General features: G+C 37.1%; 2 protein-coding genes across 2 annotated transcripts; one reads left to right on the forward strand and one right to left on the reverse strand.

Annotated features, from left to right (window-relative positions):
- Positions 1-1234: 1234 nt before the first annotated feature.
- LOC116116026 (B3 domain-containing protein Os07g0679700-like) lies at positions 1235-5124 on the reverse strand. Its single transcript, XM_031402130.1, has 5 exons — positions 4543-5124; positions 3437-3486; positions 2883-2996; positions 2721-2788; positions 1235-2082 (listed from the first exon to the last, which is right to left on the reverse strand). Exons 1-5 carry the CDS (start codon positions 5122-5124, stop codon positions 1277-1279), a joined length of 1620 nt encoding a protein of 539 aa, XP_031257990.1. The 3' UTR covers positions 1235-1276.
- Positions 5125-5748: 624 nt separating this feature from the next.
- On the forward strand, positions 5749-6554 carry LOC116116036 (putative pectinesterase 63). Its single transcript, XM_031402140.1, has 3 exons — positions 5749-5943; positions 6059-6294; positions 6395-6554. Exons 1-3 carry the CDS (start codon positions 5749-5751, stop codon positions 6552-6554), a joined length of 591 nt encoding a protein of 196 aa, XP_031258000.1.
- The last annotated feature ends 15614 nt before the right edge of the window (positions 6555-22168 follow it).

Below are 22168 nucleotides of genomic sequence, written 5' to 3' on the forward strand. Positions count from 1 at the left end.
TTGGGAGTGAGGAATTTGGTTCGGGCATTTTGTCGAACACTTGGTGGCAAGGAAAAAAATGTGTGATGTGGGAGAGAATTGAGAGCAAAAACACTTCCCTAAACCCTATTTCATTTCAAAGTTCATCATTAGAACCATACGCAATATAAATTAGTTCTTTTTTTATCTTTTCTTGTAGAATTCAGCTCCAAAGCCAAATCAAACAAAAGAGGGTGGAAAAGCAGTTGCCATGAGAATATCGTTAGATAAGGAAGACATTAGTTTTTATCTGATAGAATATGAAGATTGATCCATTGTTGGTAACCATAATGTTTTCATGTTCTATTTTTATATCTTCGTACAAATTCTTTCAAATTTCAATCAATTGTATCTGTGTACAAATTATAAGTTCTAATATATATCCAATTAAAAGTCAACTATATATTTAGTCTTTTGCAAAGAGATTCACTCACTATTTTAACCTTAGAGAAAGATTAATCCACCAAGCGAAGGTAACAATACTTCTTTTACAATAATATTACACATACAAAGACCTTACGTATATATATCATAAAACTTTCAAACTTTGGATTTTTTTTTTTTTTTTTACATAAAAAACTATACATATATATTACTCTTAATGAAAAAAAAAAAGTGTGAGAATAAGCATATCTTAACTTTTAATTATGTTATTTTCTTGCCATTTCACGGAACATATAAATAATATACCAATAACTCAAGTAATTAGTAAATATATCTAAAAAAATTTAAAATATGTTTGACATAAAATTTAAAAATTGTTTTCAGATTAAAGGTAGTAGAAAACTATGAAAAGGACTTTTAATTATTTTTCTAATTTTACACTAGTTTTTAGGATTGTATTTGAAAACTTTTTCTGAAAACGATTCTTCTCCTTTTTACCAAATGCATTTTCGTAAGATTTGTTGTATTTTTTTAAAACAAAACAAAAAATTGTATTTAAAGACTTGCAAAATTGAATTTTTTTAAGAGAAAACGACGTGTTTCCACCCAAGGTTTAACGAAATGGCAAATTCCTACCTCTGATTTCATATATTCTAGAATCCAGATTTTCACTTTTAAATTAACACTGTTAGTGGAGTCTTCTTTACAATAATAAATCCGATCGTGAAAACCTTAGTATTGTGCCTCTTGTAAATGTAAAATTCATGTATAAATATGATACACATTGCGACTTACATAAAAGAACACTTATAATTTTTAATTATACAAAAAAAAAAAGCTCTAAAAATAGAATAAATAAATGATGAGGAAATTTCTATTGAGGATCATTTGGGATTTGATCTGGTCCAGATCCACTATTATCTTCTTCTCCCCCACTCTCTCGCTCTTGAGTGGCAGAAGCTAACTCATTGACCCGTCCCTCGCTCTCCCCAGCAGTTTGGGGTGGAGCCTGTGATGTTGAACTTGTTTGTTGTTCAGCCATCAAGCTTGTAAGACCATTTTGCTTTAAATAATTCTCCAAAGGAAGGGTTGCCACTTGAAGAAGTTTCATCATGCTCAGGCGGTTCGACCCGGCTTGTGCGTCTTCTCGATCGGGATGGCAGTTCAAGTCAATCTGTCCCTTACCAGCTTCGGCCGCTTTGTTGGGAAGATTGTTACTTTGGCTCTTGGATTCTAATTCATTTGCAGACCTGGCTTCGTTCTCTGAAGGATCCAGGTGTGGTGATGCATGCTTAGAATTGCTGTCTACTTCGGCTTCGGCTTCGGCTTCCTCTTTGGGAGCCCAAGTTGGTTGATTTCTCTGCGCAACCTCTGCTTCACGCTCAGATTGGCGTTTCTTCTTGCGCATCATGAGGGTTTTAAATCGACGTTTAACTGTCATACACACATTACATGTGCATGTAGGCTTGTGCTTGCCCTTCCCACTAGGGGGCTGAATGCATACAATACATGAACAGCCAGGACGATGCCTTGGGTGTTTAGTTGTCGTTGCGACTGATGCAGTGCCTGGGTCACCCATGTTGTCTCCAAGTATTGCCACGTTGGACAATGCATCCAGACCAGAAGGTTCACTCTCTTGGTTTGGCCTCTGACTTGTTGCCAGTCGCCGTTTTTTGAAATCTATGCAACAGCTAAGTGCAATTGTATCAGTATTCCAGAATTAACAGACAAGTATACATCTGAGAAGAACTCTTGCAACAAACTATGAGAACTTCCGACCAGCCACTTATCATGTATAAGAACATATAGGAGCACAAACTTATAATTCAGAAGACAATATATGCATACAAAGCACTAAAAAGGCCGTAAAACTGTGGCACTTATCCCAAACTCATGATCTCAAAAGCTTCCTTCCTAATGATTGAGCAGAGTTGAAGTTGAAAAGGAAAAACTCAATCCACATGCATAAAATACAAGTCAGCCTCGTTGGCCACCCACAACCTATATGGTTCTCTCTTCTTGTACATGTTCCAAAGAAGAGACAGAAAAGTGAAAAAATTTGGTCAAAACAGCCTTCCATAGGGAATGGAACTCTGATATACAGGGTTATCAAACAGAAATTCAGAATTGAATTCCTATTGTGCAGGCACGAGCCTATAGAACTATTGTTAATTTTCAAAAAAAGAAAATTCTCGTCCCTAGAGCTTACTATAGATTTATAGTAAAGAGAAGCTTCATTTACTTCAAGAGCAGTCTAGGTATGAAAACCTTGCAATAATCATATAACAATCTTAAAAGCAGAGATGCTGGCATCATACCCTTGTTTAGTCTGAGGAGGTTTTCCAGTTCCCCGGGAGTCAGTTCATCTGGTGCCGAACATGAACACCTGAGGATAAAAAAGCATTAGCATGGAAAGATTTGCTCAACGCTCATTTTTATTACACAAGAAAAAATTAATAATAATAAAAAGTATTGTTCACCTAGTCGGATCCCATTTGTTATCTATACAGGTCCATTTAGGTGGAAGAAGAACATCAACTGGCAACCTTCGCCATTTAGAACAACCATCACACTGAGTCCATCGCTCTTGTCCCCTGAACATCAAACTTAGTAATTCAAGATTAGATGAATTTATCCAACCAGGACCCTGAGGAAAAAATATAGATCCTTTCAAAATAATTTACAGAAATACACGATTGCATCAGGATATGAGATAAGTTGGCCTTCCTATGTCTCCAGAGTAACGGGAACCATGATAGGCAAAAATGTGACAATTTAGTACACCAATTTTCAAGAGAATTCGCAAGCAACATTTCCTGAAACTTTCTTAGCTCTAAATTACCTCAATAATTTCTACAAAGTGACATAAATTTCAGAAATATCAAGATAATATAGGTTTCTAGTGTGCTAAAGAAATTCCAGTACCTATACATCCAGATAGCTTTCGGATATTTGCATATTTATTAATTTCTTATTGGGTTAAATCTGCAGAGCACTACATGAAAACAAACTAATCAATTACAAAAATCCTCACCCATTTGTACGAACTACAAAAATGCTCCTCTTCCCGAAAACTGGAGGATCCTGCACGAACAAAATGTACAAGAAAAGAAAGTCAGTATTCAAGGTTCTGAAAAAAAAAATCAATCACAGGTCATCCTTGAACAACAAGACTAAACTCATACTTCGAAGTTTCTGAAAGGGATGAAGATAAAGGAAAAATTTTAGAAATGATACAGTCACATAAATGACAGTAGAATATATATTTTGGTGAATAGAGAAAAGTACTTGACATTCCATCTCAAAAGTCCTATTCAACCAAAGGACCATGCAAAACTGACAAGCTTTGTATGAAAAAGTAATCAAGAACAAGGTGCACAGTAATATAATAAATATGTTGGGAACCGTTATTTATAGAATATCAAAGTTCATTGTAGTAATTCATTTTCATCATTAATTGGTATAATAAACATTTTGGTTACCATAATTTCTGGTAAAAAAAACCCAGAAAAGCATCGCATATATATTTGCTATATACTAGGATCAATTAGGCATCACTGACTGATCTTTTGAAGTACATAAAGACATGCATGCTCATATTCTTCAGTAATTACATGATAAAATAAAATCAAACCAACTAACAAGTGTCTAATATGAGAAAATATTTAGTTCTTATGAGTAGCATATACATATTTCTGCAAAGCTATACTAATTTGCTCATGTTGCCTAAAGAGGGAAAAATGTTAATCTATCCGCCAATCCTTCAATGCCAATTTTTGCATGTTTGGCAAGTATTACCCAACCTACTAGTAATGTCCACGAAATTTCTCTGAGAGGTGAGCTCAGTTCCAAAATTTCAACAATTTGCATGGATCATTTACTCTCAAGAAGCCAGACCGTGCAATGACAACTAGAGGCTCAATATTGTACCAGAAAAGGGCCTTGTTTTTTTCTCTGGGTATGCCTTAAAAGAAAAATACATCAAAAGACTAACTTGTGAATATACTTTCATAAAAGATTGACTAATTGGTAATCAAAAGTCAAAAGCTATTCTACAAGGGGAAAAGTAAATGCATTAAGTGAATGAGGGAGAGAGTCAAGAACATCATAATGATCATCAACATCAGCAAAATGGCTTACTTCATATTCTTCAAAAACATGGTCTTCGATTGTGATAATGCTGGGCATGACACTGGGTGGTGAGCGAAGCATATCCTGTGCCTCTTCCCAAGTAAGTTTGAGCTCCAAAGCATCTTGTCTATCCATGAGCAATCTCTTANAGGACTCCGATAGCTCGCACTCGAGCAGGCCATAGACAATCGGCTGCAGGTACTCGGGCAGACTCCCCAATGAGTCTAGAACAGGCGCGTCCTTCGCCTTGTCACCGGAAACCGCCTCGCTCGCGAGCTCCTTGCCCGACCTCCGGGATCCCTGGCGCGACCTCAGAGGCTCTCCCTCAGATTCAGTCTCCGACTCTTCGGGCTGAATCTGCTTCCTCTTCTTCGACCTCTGGGCCGGAGCCTTCCGCTTGGGGCGAACAGTTGGCCCCTGAGCGGCCTGTTCCGTCCTGGTTGCTCCTTGCACAGGACGGGGCTGGGAAGCCGGGACTGTTCGCACCGGTTGTGCCGGGATAGGACGAGCAGCTTCGGCCGCCCTCTCACTCCTCGATCGAGGAAAGACGAATGGTGCTCGACGGGGCTGTCCGGACTCCTTTGGGGGCATCGTTTCTGTATTTAAGTTCGTTAGTAAACGAAATCGTTCTATGACCAGAAGGGAACCAGTATAACTTACCTTCTGAGGGTTCTAAAGACGCCTTGTCGCTGAAAAACCCGTACTTCCGCAAGTTCGCGGTCGTCACAAGCCTCCTCGCGTCCCGGCTCTCCTCGTCCAGTACTCCAAAGGATACGAGCCTGTTTGGGTCGGCGAGTAAGTTTTGGCTGGTCGTTCTGTTAACTGCAAAAGAAAGTAGGTCGTTACTATAGATCGCGCAAGCAGATAATGGACCCCGCGAAGAAAAACCTACTTGGATCCTGAAAGCGGCAGTAGCCGTCGTAGCAAAAGAAGAAGAACTTTTTCTCGTAGGCCCCCGCGTTGCTGGGATAGTTGTGTATTCCCGCAGCAATGGTAGGTCGCCGAGACAAATAATAAGAGTCCTTGTCCCTGCTCTTTTTGAGATAGTAGGCGATGCCGAGCTCCACTGCAGTTGGCTCGCCCAAGCCGCTTTCGCAGCACGCGATGTATATATTTGTGTTGCATTGGAGAGTTCATCAACAGTCTATATTGTGGTTACCTTTAATATAGTTATTTCTTCTTCTTTCTTGATTTTTCCTGTAGAATTCAGCTCCAATGCCAGATGGAAAAAGGGTTGGTGCACAAGCAGTCGCCATGAGAATATCAGGAGATAAAGCAACGTTCGATAATTGCAAGTTTATAGGTTATCAAGACACATTATGTGATGATAGAGGCAAACATATCTTCAGAAACTGTTATATCGAAGGGACCATGGATTTCATTTTTGGAAATGGCCAATCCCAATACTTGGTATTTCCACATCTCTTATTATTATTATTATTATTAATACATTCTGAATTATGTTCATAGGTAGCATATACATTTTTGCTGTGAATGAGACCTTAGAATTGGGATATTGATGCAGAACACTGCTATAAGATCAATTTCAAATGGCGTCGGATTTATTACAGCACACGCCAGAGAAAACGAGACTGAAGAAAGTGGATTCGTATTTGTCCAGTGTAGCATAACCGGTACAGGTAAGGCTGAACTTGGCCGTGCATGGAAGCAGAGTTCTAGGGTGATTTATGCTTACACATACATGGACAGTCTCATCCTTGGCAAAGGATGGTCTGATGGCATGACAGACAATGAACACAAGTATTTACCTCTGTCATCTTATTCCATAGTTAAACAATAATATTAATTCTTAAAAACTTGGTGACAAACTCTGTGTTTTGTTGATTTGAATGTGTTGTAGACCTGTTTATTATGGAGAGTACAAGTGCTATGGACCAGGGTCAAGTTCTTCTGATCGAGCCAAATTCGTGAAGATATTATCTGATGGAGAAGCGAAACCATTTTTGAGCATAAGTTTCCTTGATGGAAATAAATGGATCCTTCCACCTCTTAAGATGTGACTTATTCATGAAAAATTCTACTAGAACAAATGGAATACCTAGTTTGATTCATTAATGTTGGTGACTTTAATATTTTCCTTGTTCTTATATCTTTGCTTTGTACAAATTCTTTCGATAAATTGTATCACAATTCTGCCTTCGAATGAATAAAATCTATTACATATCCAATTGAAATTCAACTAAATACAGTTAAACCTCGATAAATTAATATCTTTGGGACCATGAAAATTTATTAATTAATCATTATATTAGTTAATCGTATAAATTAATAAATTATTAATTTATCGAGAAGAAAACGAGGTAGTTGTTGAGTGAGGAGCAAATTATTGAGAACGTGATAAGAAATGACAAAGAAGATGAAGTTTAATATGATATTTCTGTACTGGAGCTTTTCTCTCGTAAAGATGGACTCAAAGCAACAATCACATTGCATACTTTTCTCTTGCAATACGAGAACACTACACTACAACTTCTTAATGCACTACGACCTCGTTATCTAGGAGAAAACGAGGTCTTTGTTGAGGGAGGAGCAAATTATTGAGAACATGAAGAGGATAGTTCTGTACTAGAGCTTGTCTCGTGCAAAGATGCACCCAAAGCAACAATCACATTGCATACTTTTCTCTTGCAATACGAGAACACTATACTACAGCTTCTTAATGCACTACGAAAAGTTAGAGATGAGGTCCAAGAAGACATCAATTTCTAGAGGAAACAAGTAATATTGGAGTCATATTTTACAAAGACTTCCTAATTGAGTCATATTAGATTTTTTGTTTATAGTAAAAATTTAGAATTGTGATATCATATTAGATATACAGTAATGCTAGATGTATAAATAAATCTTGCAAAGTTTTCTGTACAAAGTGATATGGTGGGAAAATGAATAGAAGAGTGAATACAAAAAGTCAAACTCATCGTATTCGTTCTTCTGTTCATTTCCTGCTACATCATTTTGTATAGAAATTTTTGTGAGATTTCTTTGTACGTTTAACTTTTTTTGTGGAGTATGATATAATTGATTATGTGTCGTGATTATTTATATAATTACAAATAAAGGTCTTGAGTTGCCGATATTCTTATATTGTATCATTAAATTTGAAAAAGACATAAAGAGGCACAAATAAAACACTCAGTATAAGTGTAACTATATAGAACTACATTTTGTAAACACGGTGATTGCTTTTCCCGCGATTCCATGACAAGACCTTCTAAGTCCTGAGTATAACTAATCCATATAGTTAAAGGGTTCGCCATTAGGCCACAAGGGGATAGGTTGAGATAAGGATATTAGGGCTTCAAAGACTAATGGATCTATTTAGGTCATTATTCTGATAGTTTTTAGAATAATATTTTTTTAAAAAGATAAATTGGGCAGGTATTACGATGTAGGATTTAGAAATTAACAAAATATCCCCTATGTTTGTTTATTTACCCCTATAATAAAATATTAAAAGTTAACAAAAATACCCCCAACCCACCCATTAAATATGGACAGCCGGCCACCACCGTCGGAGGGTGACCGGAGTGTTTTTGCAATTTCTAAAAAAAAAAATTTTGGGGGTGTTTAGCTAAATTAACAAATTTATAAGATTTAAAAAAAATTGAAAAATATAGAATAATATTTTAGGAATAATGACATTTTGCTGTTTAATTTTTTTGAGAATACTAATAATAGTATTCCCAAAAACGAAACAAACAAAGCATGATAATTTTGGTAAGATTTAATGTGAATTGTCCATTTTATTACTTAAGGGCAGTCTTGTTATTTCATTTTTATATATAAATCGCAAATATATTAACACATATACGCTATTATTATTGAAATCATGAGTCTAAGTGTAACGTTTTTAACAATATGTTACAAATAATTACTAGAAATAAAAATTAAATGCAAACCATTCTTTTGCAATTCTACTACGATAAAATTAATAAAATATAAACTAATATACCCACATTAAGCACATCAACAATATCTTGTTAGCTTCTATAATCTTTTTATAACAAAAAATCTCCAAAATTCTTAAATATCTCTACAACAAATGATAGCTTTTGGAAAATTTTAAATTTTAAATAATTAAAAATATTATATTTATATATTTTTTTTAATTTTTAAAAGAGTTTTAATTTAATGGGACCCAAATGACATGGCGAAGATTTGTTTTAAGGAAAATAATATAGTTACCGAAAGGAGCTCACCGAATTCATGGACAGAATAACGTGACGCAATCCTGACCGTCGATTAATTATGAGTTAATATTAATCGAGGGTCAGGATTGCGTCACGTCATTCGGTGTGCTCCTTTCGGTAACTATAGTATTACTCTTGTTTTAATGGGACAGTGGCTCAATACGGCACATTTAACAGCGCTACAGTTGCTATACAGAGTGATTATTTTGTGGCTGTTAATATTGAATTTGTGGTACATACTTTTGTTCTTATCGTACTCTGCTTTATAGTTTCAAAACTAAGTGACAATATTTAGGGTTTTACACTGTTTCTCTTTTATTTTAATCTCTTCTTCAAAGGAACATGTTGCCATCTTTATAAGGTTTTAAAACCCGACCCGTAACCTGTTTAGGTCACTAGGTTGACCAGTCGAACCAGTTCAACCATCGGGTCGAACTATGATGTCAGCGTGATGACGTCATTCTGACATCAACATGACATATAAAAAAATAATAAAAAAGCGGTTCAACCGCTGGATCGAACCGATTGGACCGGCGATTCGTAACAAAAAATCCGATCTAACCGTAGTTCAAATTGGGTTATTTGAAAATTCTTATTTTTTAGTCGAACCAACTCGACTCAATCACTAGTTCCCGATTCAACCGATTGAACCAGTTGGACTAGGCCGAGTTTTAAAACCATGATTATAACTGACATAGAGTTAAAAGTGCATGCATTCATTTCAAAGTTCATCATTATATTGTGCTTATTTTAAATTAAATTAGTTATTTTCTTCGTAGAATTCAGCTCCAAAGCCAAATCAAACAAAAGAGGGTGGACAACCAGTTGCCATGAGAATATCGTTAGATAAGGAAGACATTAGTTTTTGTCTGATAGAATATGTAGATTGATCCATTGTTGGTAACCCTAATGTTTTCATGTTCTATTTTTATATATCCAATTAAAAGTCGACTATGTATTTAGTCTTTTACCAAGAGATTCACTCAATATTTTAACCTTACAGTAAGATCAATCGACCAAACGATGGTAACAATACTTCTTTTACAATAATATTACACATACAAAGACTCTGTGTGTGTGTGTATATATATCATAAAACTTTTAAACTTCGGAATTTTATTTTATTTTTTTTTTTTTTACGTAAAAAACTATACATATATACTACTCTTAGATGAAAATAGATGAATGAAAAAAATAAATAAATAAATAAAAAGTGTGAGAATGACCATATATCTTAACTTTTAATTATGTTATTTACTTGCCATTTCACTGAACATAAAAATACAATTATCACAATAAATAATATACCAATAACTCAAGTAATTAGTAAATATATCTAAAAAAATTGAAAATATGTTTGATATAAAATTTAAAAATTGTTTTCAAATTAAAGATTATAGAAAACTGTGAAAACAGCTTTTAGTCTTTTTCTAATTTTACACTAGTTTTTGATATTGTATTTGAAAACTTTTTCTGAAAACGATTCTTCTCAATTTTACCAAATGCATTTTCATAAGATTTATTGTATCCCTTGTTTTTTAAAACAAAACAAAAAATTGTATTTGAAGACTTGTAAAATTGAATTTTTTGAAGAGCAAACGACATGTTCCCACCTCTGTTTTAAAAACCGAACTGGATCGGCCGGTCGGACCGGGACCCCACAGTTTCTCCGGTCCGGTTCAGGTTTTAGGAGGGTTTTTTGTAATATTTCAAAAGTATAAGGGTTACTTTATAATTTTATAGGTGTGTTTTGGAGATATGTCAAAAGTTTAGGGATTAATTGGTAATTTTTTGGGTATTTTTGAAATAAATAAAAAATTTAGGGACTAATTAAACTTTTTTAGGGGAATTTTTATAATATTTTAAAATTTAAGGGATTAATATCTAATTTTTTTTAAATAAAATTGTCGCTGACGTTATCGGTCCAACTGATTGACTCGAGCAACAAAACGGATTCCCTCCGATCTGGGTTTTAAAACAATGATTCCCACCCAAAGTTTAGCGAAATGGCAAGTTCCTACCTCTAGTTTCATATATTCCAGAATCCAGATTTTCACCTTTAAATCAACACTGTTAGTAAAGTCTTCTTTACAATAATATATCCGATCGTGAAAACCTTAGTATTGTGCCTCTTGTAAATGTAAAATTCATGTATAAATATGATACACATTGCGACTTACATAAAAGAACACTTATGATTTTTAATTATACAAAAAAAAAAAGCTCTAAAAATAGAATAAATAAATGATGAGGAAATTCCTATTGAGGATCATTTGGGATTTGATCTGGTCCAGATCCACTATTATCTTCTTCTCCCCCACTCTCTCGCTCTTGAGTGGTAGAAGCTAACTCATTGACCCGTCCCTCGCTCTCCCCAGCAGCTTGGGGTGGAGCCTGTGATGTTGAACTTGTTTGTTGTTCAGCCATCAAGCTTGTAAGACCATTTTGCTTTAAATAATTCTCCAAAGGAAGGGTTGCTACTTGAAGAAGTTTCATCATGCTCAGGCGGTTCGACCCGGCTTGTGCGTCTTCTCGATCGGGATGGCAGTTCAAGTCAATCTGTCCCTTACCAGCTTCGGCCGCTTTGTTGGGAAGATTGTTACTTTGGCTCTTGGATTCTAATTCATTTGCAGACCTGCCTTCGTTCTCTGAAGGATCCAGGTGTGGTGATGCATGCTTAGAATTGCTGTCTACTTCGGCTTCCGCTTCCTCTTTGGGAGCCCAAGTTGGTTGATTTCTCTGCGCAACCTCTGCTTCACGCTCAGATTGGCGTTTCTTCTTGCGCATCATGAGGGTTTTAAATCGACGTTTAACTGTCATACACACATTACATGTGCATGTAGGCTTGTGCTTGCCCTTCCCACTTGGGGGCTGAATGCATACAATACATGAACAGCCAGGACGATGCCTTGGGTGTTTAGTTGTCGTTGCGACTGATGCAGTGCCTGGGTCACCCATGTTGTCTCCAAGTATTGCCACGTTGGACAATGCATCCAGACCAGAAGGTTCACTCTCTTGGTTCGGCCTCTGACTTGTTGCCAGTCGCCGTTTTTTGAAATCTATGCAACAGCAAAGTGCAATTGTATCAGTATTCCAGAATTAACAGACAAGTATACATCTGAGAAGAACACTTGCAACAAAGTATGAGAACTTCCGACCAGCCACTTATCGTGTATAAGATCATATAGGAGCACAAACTTATAATTCGTAAGACAATATATGCATACAAAGCACTAAAAAGGCCGTAAAACTGTGGCACTTATCCCAAACTCATGATCTAAAAAGCTTCCTTCCTAATGATTGAGCAGAGTTGAAGTTGAAAAGGAAAAACTCAATCCACATGCATAAAATACAAGTCAGCCTCGTTGGCCACCCACAACCTATATGCTTCTCTCTTCTTTTACATGTTCCAAAGAAGAGACAGAAAAGTGAAATAAAATTTGGTCAAAGCATCCTTCCACAGGGAATGGACCTCTGATATACAGGGTTATCAAACAGAAATTCAGAATTGAATTCCTATTGTGCAGACACGAGCCTATAGAACTATTGTTAATTTTCAAAAAAAGAAAATTCTCGTCCCTAGAGCTTACTATAGATTTATAGTAAACGGAAGCTTCATTTACATCAAGAGCAGTCTAGGTTTGAAAACCTTGCAATAATCATATAACAATCTTAAAAGCAGAGATGCTGCAGCATATCTGTTTAGCTGAGGAGGTTCTCCAGTTCCCGGGAGTCAGTTTGTTGAAGGTTGATGCTGTGCTGGGAGTATGTTTCGCTGGAACTGAAAGTTTGAAGCGGTTTACTGCTGCTCAAGTGACGTGCATGGTGCTGTTTTGAGGTGCAGTTGTTTAAGTTTTAGGGTAACTTGTGTGTATTTTGAATTTGATGACTCAGCTTTTCTCAAGTTGTAATGTAGTAATTAGATGTTCTGGATTAGCTGAGATTAGTAAAAAGTTTACTGACAGTGGTTATAAGTAAGCCAAAAACATGTTATATGCAGGCTTTGTTGGATAATGAATTTGAATCAGTTCGCTTCTGTTCTCCTTTTCTTAGCACATTCGGCATTAGCTTAAACACTAACATGGTATCAGAGCCGCATTACAAACTATCATCTAACAATCTCACTAAAAAAAAACAACCTAAATCACCATCAAACTTCAACCTTCCGCAAGAACAACACTTTCCAGAAAAACTGCAACCTGGTTTTGCATGGCAACTCAGTCGGCCTCTCTCTCACCCCAGTGTTCAATGGACCAGTATCACATCTGGGCTGTTAGAATGAAAGCCTACCTAAGAGGGCAAGGGCTGTGGCAGATGTGGAAGAGGAGAAATAGCCACCGCAGCTTGGTCCAAACCCAACCTTGAATCAAATAAGGATGTATGAGGAGGGGATGTCCAAAGCTCAAGAGCTCTTTCTCACATTCACTCTGCAGTAACAGACCTTGTATTTACAAGGATAATGGCGTGTGAAACTGCAAAGGAAGTGGGATAGATTGAGGAGGAGTTCATGGGAAGTGATACAACCCGAAACATGCAAGTTATGAATCTGCGGAAAGAGTTCGAAATGCTAAGAATGCAGGAGGTAGAGAAGGTTAAAGAGTATGTAGACAGGCTTATGAGTGTGTGAACAAGATTAGATTGTTGGGAGTTGAGATGAGTGACAAGATGATAGTTGAGAAAGTGTTAGTTAGCCTATCGGAAAGATTTGACTCCAAGATATCTTCCTTAGAAGATTCAAAGGACCTCTCCCAAATCAGCACATGAATTGGTTCATGCCCTGCAGGCCCAAGAACAGAGAAGGTTGTGAGGCAAGAGGACTCCAATGAAGGTGCAATGATGGCTGCTCAAAGGGACGAATGTGTAGGGAAGCAATAGGAAATATGCTGGAGATAAGAGAGGAAAAGAGAGAACTGGTGGACAATGGGGAAAACCGAGTGGAGGAAGGAATTATCCACCATGTTCCCACTGCAAAAGGAAGGGACATCTAGACAGTAAGTGCTGGTTCAGACCTGGGATCCAATGCAGGGGGTGCAAACAGTTCGGGCACATTGAAAAAGTGTGCAAGAACAAAAGTGCAAGCCATCACAGCAAGCACAATGCAGAAGACGGCAGCAGAGCAGTGAACCTGAGCAGCTGTTTGTAGCTTCTGCTACCCATGCAGACCACCGATGATGTTTGGCTAATAGACAGTGGTGTATAACCACATGGCAGCAAAACTGGAGAATTTTGTCAAGTGGACAGAACATAAGCTCCAAGGTCAAGGTGGGAAATGGTGAGTATGTAGAGGCAAAAGGGATTGGAGATGTGGCAGTCCAAACTCAAGCAGGTACCAAGATCATTCAAATGTTTTATTTGCCTGAAATGTACAAAATATGTTAAGTGTAGGTCAATGTTAGAGAAGAATTACACTTTACATTTTCAAAATCATGCTTGTGTAATAAAGGATGTGAGGGATGAATTGATTAGTGCTAAAATGCTAGGAAAAAGCTTCCCAGTAGAGTGGAAAAAACCAGATAGTTTAGCATTAACTAGCAAGGTTGAAGAGTAGGTTATGGCACAAAAGGCTTGGGCCATTCACTAATGGGAATTAAAGAACGCAAGACAAGAGACATGGTGTTGGATTTGCCCGAAATAGAGGAGAAAAGTCCTTATGCATAGCCTGCAACTGGCAAACTTAGTAGGCCATCATTCCCTTCGGATCAAGCCTGGAGAGCAAGTCACAAGCTGCAATTGATCCACATGGATGTGTGTGGTCTATGAAGAATGAATCTTTAAATGGCAGCAGGTACTTGTACTCTTCATTGATGATACTCAAGGGTGGCTTGGTGTATTTTCTGAAGCAGAGAAAATGAGGTGGCTACTGTGTTTAAGAAATTCAAGTTGTATGGAGAATGAAGCTGGAACCTTGATCAAAACTGTAAGAAGTGACAACGGGACAGAGTACACCTCAAACTGAATTTAACACAATCTGCAGTGTAGCTGGAATTTAGCAGCAGTTCACAGCACCAACCCCTCAGCAGAATGGTGTTTGTGAGAGAAGAAACCGAACCATTATGGAAATGGCTAGGTGCATGATGGCAGAGAAGAACCTTCCTAAAGTGTTCTAGGTGAAGTGTTAATACAATAGTTTTTCTCCTAAATAGGTGCCCACCAAAGTAATCAAACATCATACACCAATTGAGGCATGGAGTGGAGTCAACCAGTGTAGGGAGCTTGAAAATATTGGAAGTATAGCCTATGTAATGATCCAGCAAGCAAAAGATCCAAATTGGATGATAAGGTTGAAATTGGGAACTTATAGTTTACAGCAGCAACTCTAAAGCCTATGAGTTTACATCCTTGAGTCTAAGAAGATTGTAATCACAAGAGACATAAAGGTTAAGAAGGTGGAGTTTGGAACTAGGAAGAAAAGAGAGTTGACGTGCAGGCTGAATCAAGACAGAAGAGATGAATGAGGGGCTGATCCCAGAGGTAGATGAGGAAGAAGAACGTGCCATTAGCAGGACAAGATCACTGGCTGATGTGTACGAAAGGTGCAATGTGGCAGTGGTGGAACCAAGATGTTATCTTGAAGCTGCAAATCTGAATGTGGAGGGCTGCAATGTAGGAGGAGTCAGCATGAATGATAAAAACCAAAACTGGAAATTGGTACAAGACCTGAAAACGAAAAGTAATTCAGGTGAAATGGATTTTCAAATGAAAATCAATCCAGATGGCTCAATCTACAAGCCTAAAGTAAGGCTGGTGATGAAGGGCTTTGCATAGCAACCAGGTATTGATTTTCAGAAACTTTTGCCCGGTAGCTAGGCAAGACACAATCAGGTTGTTGTTAGCACTTGCAGCCCAGTTTAACTGGAAAATCTTCCAACTGGATGTCAAGTCTACATTCCTAAATGGGTGGGTTTCAGAGGAGACTTTGTGGAGCAACGGAAGGCTACAAAGTTGAGGGCAAAAAGGATCATGGTATCTGCTGAGGAAAGCCTTGTATGATTGAAGCAAGCCCTTAGAGCCTGGTACAACTAGATAAATGACCATTTGTGCAACCTTGGTTACACTAAAAGTCTAATGAACACACTCTCTACATTAGAAACTGACAGAGGATGGTTGTGATTTCTCTCTACGTTGATGACTTGTTGGTGACTGGAAGCAATCCTGAAGAATTGGACCTGTTTAAGTCAGCCATGCAGAGAGTTTGAAAGACAGATTTGGGATTGATGAAATATTTCCTAAGCATGGAGATAAGTCAGAATAAGGTGAGATTTTTGTGTGCCAACAGAGGTATGCAAATGAGCTTCTCATGGGTTTGGAATGGAGAATTATAAACCAGTGGTACCCCATGGTTCCCAACCTGAAATTGAGCAAAACTGATGGAGCCGATAGGGTAGTAGAAGGAAAATACAAAAGTTAGTGGGAAGTTTGTTGTATTACACAGCCACCAGACCTGGCCTTATGTTCATGCAAGTTATCTCCAAGGTTTATGAGCAACCAAGTGAACTGCACTAAGGCTGCAAAACGTGTGCTGAGGTATGTAAAAGGAACCAACATGTTAGGTATCTGTTTTAGGAAAGCTGAAAGTCTGAAATTGTTGGAGTAGTTTGATAGTGATTGGGGTTATCCCTGGATGATGCTAGAAGCACCTGGTTATGTTTTTTATCTGAATAAGGGTGCAATATGCTGGTGTCAAGGAAGCAGGAGACTGTGGCACAGTCTACTGCTGAAGCTGAATATGTCTCTGCTGTAGTAGCAGGGAACCAGACTATGAGGCTTAGGAAGATGCTAGATGATTTGCATCAAGTGCAGGATGGTCCTACATTAATCCTGTGTGATAACCAGTTGGCAGTGGCAATGGCAATGGCAAGAACCCTGTACTTCAAGGCAGAACTAAGCATATCAAGATTAAGTATCATGTGTTAGGGAAGCTGAACAGTGTGGAGAGTGAGCTTAGTGCACTGCAGAGGGGAAAATCAAGTTGCTAACATTATGACAAAGGCATTGTGGAAATCAAGTTTGAAGCCTTAAGACTAACTTTGTATTTCCAGCCAAAGCATCAGGGTGGAGTGTTGAAGGTTGATGCTGTGCTGGAAGTATGTTTGCTGGAACTGAAAGTTTGAAGTTGGTTTACTGTGCTAAGACGTGCATGGTGCTGTTTTGAGTGTGCAGTAGTTTAAGTTTTTTTGTCAACTTGTGTGTTAATTTTGAATTTGATGACTCAGCTAATTTTCTCAAGTTGTAAGTAGTAGTTAGATGTGTGTGCATGGATTAGCTGAGATTATGTAAAAAGTTTACTGACAGTGGTTGTAACAGTAAGCCAAAAACATGTATATTGCAGGCTTTGTTGGATAATGAATTTGAATCAGTTCTCTTCTGTTCTCCTTTTCTAGCACATCCGACATTAGCTTAAACCTACACACATTTCATCTGGTGCCGAACATGAACACCTGAGGATAAAAAAGCATTAGCATGGAAAGATTTGCTCAACGCTCATTTTTATTACACAAGAAAAAATTAATAATAATAAAAAGTATTGTTCACCTAGTCGGATCCCATTTGTTATCCATACATGTCCATTTAGGTGGAAGAAGAACATCAACTGGCAACCTTCGCCATTTAGAACAACCATCACACTGAGTCCATCGCTCTTGTCCCCTGAACATCAAACTTAGTAATTCAAGATTAGATGAATTTATCCAACCAGGACCCTGAGGAAAAAATATAGATCCTTTCAAAATAATTTACAGAAATACACGATTGCATCAGGATATGAGATAAGTTGGCCTTCCTATCTCTCCAGAGTAACGGGAACCATGATAGGCAAAAATGTGACAATTTAGTACAATTTTCAAGAGAATTCGCAAGCAACATTTCCTGAAACTTTCTTAGCTCTAAATTACCTCAATAATTTCTATAAAGTGACATAAATTTCAGAAATATCAAGATAATATAGGTTTCTAGTGTGCGAAAGAAATTCCAGTTCCTATACATCCAGATAGCTTTCAGATATTTGCATATTTATTAATTTCTTATTGGGTTAAACCTTTTATATATATATATATAAGGAATTATTTCGTTCAATTATTTTAGGGAATATTGACCTTTTAGGCAATCTTATTTATATAGAAAAGAAAGAGACAACTGAATTGTACTGGAGAAGTTAACAAAAAGTGTAGCATGATTTATTCTCTAGTAAAGAACTTTTATCTTTTAATATAAAGGAGATGGAATCAAAAGTTGAAGTGTTAACTTGATCCATATAGTCATTGTAATTAAAAAATAACTCAAGTTTTCATGAGGATGGAATTTTAGGGATAGACTATTTATTCAAATTAAAAAAAAAAAAAAAATTCTAAAATTAGATTGAAATTAAAGAAGCAGTGTAATCGGTAATGTAATTTATTGTTCATGTATTTTTAGATAAAAATTATTAATTTATTCAAATTTATATGCAAATTTGTTACAGTCTTGTTTGTCATTCAGTATTGATCCAAATTTATATATATCGAAAAAAAATTGCCAGACCCAAATTAATTAAGCCCAATAAGGCAGTCCATGAGATATGGGTTAATATACAGATAGCTTGTTTTTTATTAAGGTTAATTAAACATGATTAGGGATTAATTAAGATTAATAAAGTATTATGTAATCTTTAAAAAATTATAATATGTCCCCAAAGAACCGAAATTCTTGCAAACAAACCCAAACCAAACACCTTCTTCTTCCTCCTCCCGCCACATTAACGGATCCCTCCCCTGGTTGTAAGCTTCGTCTACATCTTCTTCTTCTTCTTCTTCCTGAACATCTTCTTCTTCCTCCATCCTATACATCTTCTCTTTCCCGCCATTAACACTATTTTCTTCCTCCGCCATTAACATCCTCTCCGCCACAGATCATCCTCCTCCTCTTCCTCCTGACATTTCGTCCAGGTATGTGTATCTCCTATTTCCATTTTATATTTTGATTTACAAAGATTTAATGATGGATTAGGTTTGGGTTATGATTTTGATTTAGTTGTTTAGGTTATTGGGTTGTGTTTGATGTAATGGAAGTGATAAGAGTGTAATTTATATATTTTTATTCCTTCCATATTATGTTTTTTGTTATGTTTTATGCCTATTTGAGTTGATTAGAGTTTATTTTGTGAGTTTGGCATAGTTGGATAGACTTTAGGAAATACAATAAAGTTACGAACACCAAAAATTTTGCACCGAAAATCTGTACCAGCCTACGTGTACCTCTGACTCACACCATGCCTGATTTTTCTATGATTATTTTTCTAGTGAACGGTCGTCCATAAAATATGGACGGCCATTCACTCACATGGACTCCCATCCATATGCCATGGACGGGCATCCCCATTTAAAGGACGCCCGTCCATAAGTAAAAAACAATAAAACAAATTTTATAAACATTATGGACGGCCGTCCATTACCTTTGGACGGGCACCCACAAATAATGGACTCCCGTCCTTGACCCAAAAATGAAAATTAAAAAAAAAAAACTTTTGGGACGCCCGTCCACCAATTGTGGACAGCCGTCCCTTACGTTTGGACAGCCGTCCATTCCTAATGGGCACCCATCCATACTTTTAAAAAAAAAAATTCTAAACAAAACTCTTCTTCTTCATCTTCATTCCCCATCTCCTCTCTTTTTCTTCATCTTCATTCCCCATCTCCAAAGCCCAAAAGCTTTTTCACAGATCCTCAAGACAGATATTGAAAGTCGAATAAATATAAGTTTTGGAGGTAGAGTTAATAAAAATAGAATGAAAAGGTTACTACAATATTTGAATTTCTGCCTCCTCTTATCTCTTTTCAAAGCAAGAAAATGCAGAACTTGAAGCGACCATAAATCTATCATTGCTGCAGGAACTAGGAAAAACCATTTGCGAGGAAGCCAGTTGACTGATGCCACAGACATATAATGATACAAGTGCTTTCCTCCGTCCAGCTTCTAGGAGTAACTATATGACAATTATCATAAACCACCAGAGAAAGGTTTTCTGATGATTGTGGCCAGTACTAACTTAAGATCCACCATCAGTATGGCCTGTACCTCATCGGCCGCCTGAATCTGGGAACCCTCCTGCGAATGTGGAGAAATAAGTGAATTCAAAACATGAACAGCCACAGAAACTGATAAATTTGATTTATATTTTTGGCAGCATGAAACAAGAAATATAAAGGCAAAGCTAGCAGTTTCCAAGCCATCAATCAAAAACTAAACTAAAAAAAAAAAAAATTTAATCTATTGCACTTCCAGTGGAGATTCAAAATGTTGCTCGAATGAAGCAAATATACAATTCATGACACGTACATGCAGTAGTTTCTAAATGTGAAGCAGGAAGAAAACGTAAAAGTATAAAGGACCCCTCCAAAGCCCAAAAGCTTTTTCACAGATCCTCAAGACAGATATTGAAAGTGGTTCAGTCTCTGCCCAGAAAGCTTGACTCTTCTGTTGAATGGGAACCTGTCAGAGAAGCGAACCAAGTGAAGCTCATGACGCGTTACGGTCATTTTTTGAGAGCCAATGGGGGCTTGCCGCCTTGGAGAAACTCTGTCACTCATGATATTCCTCATAGAACAGCAACTTACTTGGAGTTTCTGATAAAGCTGTCCGTGCTCTCCCTGTTTTGCTTCTGTAGTTTTTTGGGCTTTGGAGCCTTTGGATTCGGCACGCCTATCTCATAAAACAAAGACGAAGAAGAAGAGAGGAGATGGGGAATGAAGACGAAGAAAAAAAGAGGAGATGGGAAATGAAGATGAAGAAGAAGAGTTTTGTTTAGAATTTTTTTTTTAAAAAAAAGTATGGATGGGCGTCCATTAGGAATTGACGCCGGTCCAAACGTAAGGGATGGCCGTCCACAATTGGTGGACGGGCGTCCCGACAGTTTTTTTTTTTTTTTTAATTTTCATTTTTGGGACAAGGATAGACGTCCATTATTTGTGGGTGCCCGTCCAAAAGTAATGGACGGCTGTCCATCCCCTAATGTTTATAAAAATTTTTTATTTTTTTTTACTTATGGACGACCGTCCTTTAAATGGGGACGCCCGTCCTCCATATAATATGGATGGGGGTCCATGTGAGTGAACGGCCATCCATATTCCATATTTTATGGATGACCGTTCACTAGAAAAATAATTATAGAAAAATCAGGCGTGATGTGAGTCAGGGGTACACGTAGGCCGGTACAGATTTTCGGTGTAAAATTTTCGGTGTCTGTAGCTTTGTTGTAGGAAATAAGTGATAAAAGATTAGGAAATTCTAGATTTTTGTTATTCTGACCAGTTTTGCGTTTTTCAGGTTTTTCATGGAGTCAGAGTTCTCAATTGTAAAAGTGTTCCTCAGAAAAATAAAGTAGACGAATCAAGCTTTCCAGGAAGGTATTATGGGGGAGAATCTGAGTTCGTTTGGGTTTTCAGTAGTTGTTGCAAAACCGGACCTGGAATCCTAGTCGCGGAAGGATTCCTTGGTTGAGTATTGAATCTTCGAACGAGCCTAACTGGAGCATCAGATATCGAAACCAGGTGATTCAAAAGCCCAGATTCATCTACACATCCGGGACTAAAATTTTTATGAAGTGACCAAGCCTAGAAAAGATCTTTTACATTGCAAGAATCCTCGTGCAATCTGGAGACGAATTCTATTTTCCATATCTGATAAGATTTTGACAATTTTGGAAGTCTATCTTTTAGGAAACGTCTAGGAAAGATTTTCCTTGATTCCTGGGGTAGAATTAAGGAAAACACATGTTATTTATTGAGGAGTGTTAGGTTAAACGGAGGGGATAGAGAGAAACAACAGTAGAGTTTAGTTTTTAGTTTTTTTACTTTGTACGACAAGATGTGCGGCTGATCTTCTTCCTTCTTAAGTTCAAGGGAATTTTGAAGCCTAAATTCATGTCATTGGTGTAACCTAACTTCAGTAACATTGTTCTTAATCTCGTTTTTATTAGAATTGTTTATGTTATTTTGTTTTAATTGTTTATGATTCTTGTTTGAGTGATTTAGTTTTGGCCTGCTAAATTGTTTAATTGGAATTTTACCTGTTAGAATTAGGAATTGTGATCTGTAATTGTCCTTTTTCTATTCAATGAGTAACACATGATGATAGTTGATTATGGACAAGTTTTCAATTTGTCATCTTGAATAGCATAACCTAAGTTAAATAATCCAAGCGTACGTGATTGTTGCTTAGATTGATCTATTTTCCTAATTCTTAAGGCTGCCATTGAATTAAACTTAGAGAGCTTATTCTAGGTTGTTCGAAGGTTAGGATCTACTTGAAGAGCTTGTTTCAGTAGTGATAATTAAGGGAAAGTTCGGGTAACAGAGCTTGTTGTTTCCTAGGGTCAGTAGTTCCGTAATAACGAGATAAAATAGTGTTACGGTTAATTCATGTCCAATGCAAGTTTAGGTGGATCTTGAACA

Source organism: Pistacia vera, unplaced genomic scaffold (genome assembly GCF_008641045.1).
Source record: "Pistacia vera cultivar Batoury unplaced genomic scaffold, PisVer_v2 Contig1227, whole genome shotgun sequence".
Lineage (NCBI taxonomy): Eukaryota > Viridiplantae > Streptophyta > Magnoliopsida > Sapindales > Anacardiaceae > Pistacia > Pistacia vera.